The sequence below is a fragment of the Pteropus alecto genome, unplaced genomic scaffold (assembly GCF_000325575.1).
Source record: "Pteropus alecto unplaced genomic scaffold, ASM32557v1 scaffold39, whole genome shotgun sequence".
Classification (NCBI taxonomy): Eukaryota; Metazoa; Chordata; class Mammalia; order Chiroptera; family Pteropodidae; genus Pteropus; species Pteropus alecto.
Genome location: NW_006443568.1, coordinates 1267523 through 1274737, shown reverse-complemented (window position 1 = coordinate 1274737; position 7215 = coordinate 1267523). Strand labels below are relative to the sequence as shown.

At 55.1% G+C, this 7215-nt stretch overlaps 1 protein-coding gene across 1 annotated transcript in view; it reads right to left on the bottom strand.

The window, feature by feature from the left end:
• Positions 1–5097: 5097 nt before the first annotated feature.
• The window catches only part of EPHA10 (EPH receptor A10), a 34260-nt gene continuing 32142 nt past the window's right edge, over positions 5098–7215 (bottom strand). Inside the window, exons 15-17 of the mRNA XM_006924225.3 lie at positions 6965–7158; positions 5863–6018; positions 5098–5726 (exon numbers count right to left, since the gene is read on the bottom strand). Of these exons, the coding sequence (XP_006924287.1) occupies positions 5612–5726; positions 5863–6018; positions 6965–7158 (465 nt within the window). The 3' untranslated portion in view covers positions 5098–5611. The remainder of the gene's footprint in view (positions 5727–5862; positions 6019–6964; positions 7159–7215) is intronic.

Genomic DNA, 7215 nt, shown 5'->3' with positions numbered 1-7215 from the left:
AGTTGATAGTAGCATCTATGTGGTTGGCGTTTTCTGATCCTCGAATGATGGATATGGTAGAGGACATAAAATACCCTTGGCACCAAGACACCAGGAAGAGCCCAGCTCCCCATCTGCAAATCGTCAGTGCCCACAAGCACATGCTGCATGTCACAATATGCCGAGAGCCATCAGGATGGAGGCACATGACAGCCTCCAAGGAGGCACCCCTTCAAAACTGATGCAAAGGTCACACTGGCAAATCTACTCATCTTAATTCTCCCAGTGAGTGCCCCTGCCGATTATCATGAATGAGTGTGGTGGTGGAAAAAGGAGAAAGGGAAAATGGAGCCTAATTGGGAGGAATGTAAAGTGTTTACAATGGGGAAACAAATTCGTTTTTTAGTTTTTCTGTTAAACGTACACGAATGGTGTTGGTCAAAACATATCCTTGGGGCAAGGCTTGAGATACCCGTGCTCTGCACGCAAGATGCTGGGAGGCATCATGAGGGCATCCATGCACAGAAGGAGTTTCTGACTTCTCTCTGTTGCCCCAAGACCCCAGGGGACCCAGCTACTAACGTGGAGTAGGACACTTCCTGAGGAGACTAGCACGGTTTTTTTCAAGATATTGGCAGACACTCAAGTTCACATGGCAAAGGATACAAAGAGATTTATAGTAAGGAGGTATACTCGTGTCCTGAGCAGTGTAATGGGGGTGATGTAAAGAGCCAAGTCCACAGCCCAGTCACTAAGGGCAGTGAACTCACTACCTGGGCTTTTCACACCTCCCCACCAAGTCAGACAAAGCCCTGCGCTGGACTCTACAACACCTGGGATTTATCCCTATTGCTGTGCCTTTTATGGTTTTTACTTAACTGACTCCCCATTAGGCGGTGAGGTCTTAACTCCCTAGTGCAGGCCACCCAGTAGGTGCTCCGTACATGTTCACCAAACGAGCAAATAACCTTATGAAACCAGTCTGCAGCCTCACTGCCCAGACAGGTTCAATTCTCAGCCATATATCATACATCTATCTGGTCCTGACACCTTGCTAATACCATTTGGTGGGTGTTTACTGTGTGTCAGGGGCTGTGTAAGTGCTGATGGGGGCCTCCATTCTCTGGCTGTGTGCCTCTAAGGGGACAGACTCTAGCAGAGCCGCACTCTTGACATCTTCACTCAACTCTCATTTATTCTTCCCTGTGGGGGAAGAGACCCATCTACTGGAATTGGGAGACAGAAGGAATAACCTGCTTACATTGGTGCCACCTGGCTTCCTGTAGGTCTGCCTGCCTATAAGAGGGGTGCACCTGGTCTGCTCCCCCATCATGCAGGAAGCTGGATGGGTCAGGCTTGTGAATCACTGGCTCAGCCTGGGACTGAGAAATGACGGGAAATGTACTTTGTCCCCAATTCACCACAGCTCACTTACCAAAGATGTACATTTTAAACATTTTTAACATCTCTGAAATTGGGATGCATCTTCCAACCAGATGGCATGACATAGTTTTTAACTGGCTGTGATGTTTCTTAGTGGTGCACCTTACACTCAGTGGCATCTTAGATTCAAAGAAACATGGTAAGCAACATACTCTAGGCTGCCTTAGCAAAAAACTGGCATCTTAATCTTCATCTGCCCCAGGGAATTCATACAGTTGGTTCTGAACACAGGAGGGGAAGAAAGGGGTCTTATTTATTGCCACCCCTTCCACCCAATCCCCGTCGCTAAGCACTTTCCATAACCTGGACTAAACAGATAAATAAGATACCTGCTCCAGGCTACGAATACAAACAGCCCAGGCCAGGGAGAGCAGAAGAACTAGAGAGCCGACCAAGAAAAAGGATTACGTGGTACCAGTGTGTGTGCGTGTGTATGTGATGTGTGTGTGTATGCGCGAGTGCTCAGGTGGTATCCCCACACTCTTCAACTCACACCCCCATTCTACCCTGGTAATGGTTTTGCCCCACCTTCCTCCCTTTGCAGCCCCCTCAAGAGATCCCCAAACACCATTTCTCAATCCTCTCATTTGGCTTCTGCCCCCTCAATTACAATCACTGCTATGGGTTGAATACTGTCCTCCCCCAAATTCATATGTCGAAGTCCTAACCCCCTGTATCTCAGAATGTGTCTGTATTTGGAGACAGAGGTCATCAAGCTAAAATGAGGTTGTCGGGGTGAGCCAGTGGGGACCAGTCCAGAATGACTGGTGTCTTTCTAAGGGAAGAGGAAATTTGGACAAAGAAACACGCAGAGAGGGAAGGTGGTGTAGAGAGATACGGGGAGAAGATGGACACCTGCAAGCCAAGGAGAGAGGCCTGGGGCAGAGGCTCCCCTCCGCCGCCAGAAGGAGCCGACCTGTCAGCACCTTGAACTCGGACTTTCGGGCTCCAGAACTGTGAGACAACACATTCCTGTTGTTTAACCCGTCTGTGGTACTTTGTCACAATACCCTGGGGGACAAATACAGTCACTGACAACATCCGAGCTCACCTGGCTCCTCTGTATTTATTTTACATCAAAACTCGTCTTCCTCTGGCTCGATGGCATGACATGGTCCTGGCTTCTCTCCACTGCTCCCCTCAGGTTGTCTCTGCTCTTCTTCATCCAGTTGCCTCAGTGTCAGTGTCCCCAGAGCCCCGCTCTCCTCCACCGGCTGGCCTAGGGTGACCTTCTCACCATGGTTCCCACTCCGAGCTCTGCCTCTAGCCCACATCTGTGCCAAGTCCCAGACACATATCTGTGTGCCTCCTAGACACCCCTGCCTGCATGTCCCATGAGATCTCAATCGTGTGTCCAAAACCAAGCTCGTCATTTCCTGCTCTCCCCCTATATCCCTGCCCAGCCCGCTGCCCCTCCCCATACACTGTCTGCTCCAAGGAATGGCACCCCCAGCAAGTGTTACCTCCTCTGGGAAGCCTCCTTCAGTTTTTTTTACTGTTCCTGAGACCAGGCAATACCCTTCTCTACACTCCCAGGCTACCTAATGCTCTCCCCGGTGGTAGCCCCGATCACACTGTCCTGTCATGTTTCCTAAATGTGTCCCCTGCTAGACTAGGGGGAATCTTTCAAGGCAGGGATAGTCTAATTCATCTCCAGGCAGAGAAATCTCAGACACACACTCTGGAGACCCCCCCCCTCGCCCCCATGGGGCAGGGGTGGGGGCAACCCTCCCACACAAGCTAATTAATGATTAAGCAATTGTCACTGAAAGAGGCACTATATCACAGACAAGTTTTTATTACTTTGTCCTGCATATAGAACCCGAGAATTATAAAAACATCTCCAGAATTTAGTCAAAGAAACCACCTCCCCGACCGGCCCCTTCCCTCCCTGGATGGGCTCAGATAGGGGTGCTCGGGGGTTGCAGACCACTTCCCTCTGTCTACTGAAGAAGTTTCATATAAAAATAGATCTGTAGAGGGCTCCCAGAGAGCCATCAGCCCACATCACACCAGCACCCGTGCAGGGCCGAGGCCTGGGACCCCTCAAAATTCTGGGACCTCGCTCCTCGGTGGAGGGAGATCTACCCTGGACACCGAAGTCCTGCCAGCAGGGGCCCCTCTGCAGAACAGCCGGGGGACGGGGAGGGAGCTTTGACCTTTAGCGTATGACTTATGAAGCCAGAGCTGGAGATGAAGCCCCCTCCACCCAAGACGGGATTATGGTCCCCATGCCATGTCCACTCCAGGATTCTGGAGGGGGAGTGGGGGTTGGGGCACAGAGCCTGAAGAGCACCTGGCATGGGACCCTCCAGCCCCGTCAAAGGTAGAAGCAATATCTCAGTCTCCCTCAGTAGCCCCAAAATCACTGAGCTTGAGCAGGTGCCCAGGAGATGGGGAAGCAAGGCGGGTGGGGGTACTTTAAGGAGAGAAGAGCTGCTGCTGGCAGGGCCAGGCCAAAGGCACTGCTGTGAGACACCGTCTGCCACCAGGGGGTGCTCCTCAAAGATGCGCCGCATCTTCCAGCTTCCAGGTCCTTCTCAGGTTAGCCCCTCTGCTTAGACTCCTCTTGTCCTAGGCCCTCCATCCTGGCCTACTGAAAACTCCAGCCACCCAAAGAAAGAACCCTCTCCCACCTTTAAGACCCTGGTCAACTTCCCCATCAGCCTCTCAGCCAAGAAGCCTTTGCAGACACCCCTCCACACACACAAATCAGCCCCCTCTAGCCCCCCTGCCCACAGACCCAGGGTCTCCTGTGGGCCCTGGGACATTACTGGAAGGCACCTTTGTGGTGCTTCTTGCTGCCCGAGTTCATCTCCCCACCTAGTCTGAGCTCTCCAAAGGTCAGCTCTGTATCTCATCATTCACCCCTTTCCTCTAGCCCTTGGGTCCTTCCCACCTCTTTCCCCTCACACACAGCCAAACCCAGAGCAGGCATGTCAGTGGCGGTCTGGAATGACTCAGTCCTCATGGCCCTATCCAGATCCAGCTGCCTTCCTGCCATTCCGTGAAAGCCTGGCCTCACGGTCACCATCGCTTCTGGGGAGCCCTCTGGATAAGGAACTCTGGAGTCAGCTCAGTGCACCCACTTCTGCCAGAGGCCAGCAGAAGCCAGAGGGAGGCGTCGCTCCACGGAGGCTGGGTGGTGCCAAGGCGGGGTCACCTTGGAGCACCCCTGCCCGCCTCAGCGGAGATCCCTCTGGTACCGTAGGGCAGAAACAAGGCCTTCCCATCCAGAGCCGCTCTCAGCCCTGAATGGGGAGCTGGGTGACCTGGATCTAACCCAGGCTGGGCCCCAACTCCTCACTGGGCCTCGGTTTTTCCCATCTGCACAGTTAGAGTTGGACCAACTTATCAGGGAGAGAAGATCTATCTCCGAGGGTCTCTTCTTCACCATCCCCCAAGGCTGACGGCAAAGTTTTTGGGTCTCCCCAGGGAGAAAACCTCTCCCCTCGTGCTCTTCCCATGTGTACTGGCCTGTGGGTTTATAAAAAGAATGCAAAGGGGAGGCTCGTGGGGCTTCAGGGGAGCACCAGGACCTTGAGTGGCCGAGCCAGGACCCTCGCCCTCACCCTGGACTGTCAGCCCAAGGGCAGGGGAAGCAGAAACCAGCTCCTAAGTCTAGAACCCTCAAGGTCCAGCCCCTGAGCTCAGCACCACCTCGGCTGCCTGGGCCCCAGGACTAATGCCCAGGCAGGGCTGAGCCCAAACCCAACGAGCTGAGGGCGCCGCCCCTCCAGGGCCCATCAGGATGGGCTGCCAGGCAGCTGTGGTCACCGCCAGTTTTAACGGGAGCCCAGCAGGGACCCGTGCTGCCTGCTGGCCAACGGTCTGTGGGTTGATGTGGGAGGCTCCAGCCCCCAGTGGGTGTGGAAGACAGAAAGGCATGAGCCTCGTGATTTAAAGCTACGTCTTCCCTCCGCGCCCCACCTGACCTCAGTGCCTGAGACCTTGCGTTTCCTCCGGCTGTTCTCTCAAGGGTCCTCTCCAGGGATCTGACCCTTTTTCCAGGGGACCGAGTCAGCCGAGGTGTTCAGACGGGCGAAAATGGGAGGTGTAGGCAGTGAAACGAGGAAACTGGCCCCGGGTGGAGGAGGAGAGCGCTCGCTGCCACACAGTGGGGGGCTCAGCTTGCCAGGGCCGAGTCCGGAGCCCCCCTGGGGTCCTGGCCTGGAAGAGTGGGGGCTGCTCACACCTGCACCCCCCGGCCCTGCAGCTGGAGTACTCGTGCCCGCAGGGCGCTGATCCCACTGAGGAGAGCCTCCCGATGCTCCGCCGAAGAGATTCCCAGGCTCACCAGGTCCCTGTGAAGAAGGGCTGGTCAGACCGAGCCGGCTCAACCCCACCTTCTGCTCTCTCGCCCTTTGTCTGGACAGGGGAGGGCCCAGAACCAGGACAGGCCCTCCACATAGGCAGGGGCAGTGGGTTCCTCAGACTCACTGGGCAGTCATGGCGGCCACAGCCTCCAGGCTCCCGTAGCCAGCTGCAGCGAAGCTGTCCTTGTAGCGGCCCAGGTCCAGGGCCTCCAGCCACGCGCCCACGGAGCCGAAGGAGGGGAAGGTGGAGAAGGCACGGTCCTCCAGCGGGGTGGGAGGCCTGGAGGCAGACGACGGTGGTCAGGTGACAGCAAGGATCTGGTGCCCAGACCTGGTCACTCTCCTGAGGAGAGGCCAGCTCGAAAGGACAGGAGAAGGGACGGCAACTGGGCCCCAGGGCAGACCTGGCTCAGGTGCAACCCACTTTTCACCTGGCCAAGTATGTCGAACTCTCACCTACTCTGAGAATGCCCAGCAGGGGCACTGCGTCGGCCAAGGTGTTCAGACTGGGGAAAGTGGGAGGAGTAGGCCGTGAAACGGGAGGAAACTGGCCCCAGGAGGAAGAGGAGAGCACTCACTTCCGTACAGGTGGACCCCAGCCCTGACAATCACCCTGGCAAGCTGTGCTCCCCCCGTGTGGGAGTGAGTGTGCTCCTCCTCCACCTGGGGCCAGTTCTCTCCTGTTTCGCTGCCTACTCCTCCCACTTTCCCCAGTCTGAACACCTTGGCCGACTCGGTGCCCCTGCCGGTAATTCTCAGAGCAGGTGAGAGTTCGACATACTCAGGCAGGTGGAAAGTAGGTTGCACCTATACCAGCTAAAGGTACTGGGAGTATCTGGAACAGTCTAGGGGGTAAGGTATATCTAGGACGGTTTGGGAGGTGACTCATTAGGACAATTAATACTAACTTCACTAATTTTATTTACGGGAACTACATATTGGTTAGGGTTATTACCACATATATTTATCCAGTCAGTGGCACTGTACGTGGGATATGTGAAGCTAAATCCAGGACAAGCAGAAGGGACCAAGATGGATGAAAAATTACATGCATCTAAGGCAGGGGGGAATATTAGATCTAACTTGGGCAGCTGAGTGAGCAGTCCTACCTGAACAGGTTGGGTAGGACAGATGGGGCAGCTATACCTGGGGCACATGGGAGACCATTCATGGACAGGTGAGAGGTTGGCTGTATCTGCTATGGTTGGGAATAGATGAGAATGTACCTGGGACAGGTGGTCGTGGCACACTTCGGGGGCTCTGGGTCGTGCACCATCTTGCTCAGGATGCTGTGGATCTGGGAGAACCTGGGCCGCTCACCTGGGTCCTCCTGCCAGCAATCAAGCATCAGTCGGTGCAGTGGGGAGGGGCAGCTCCTGGGGGGTGGCAGCCGGAAGCCATCCTCTACAGCCTTGATTACCTGGGTCATAGGGGTAGGGGAGAGCAGATAGGAGGCTTTAGGTCCCCAACACACACA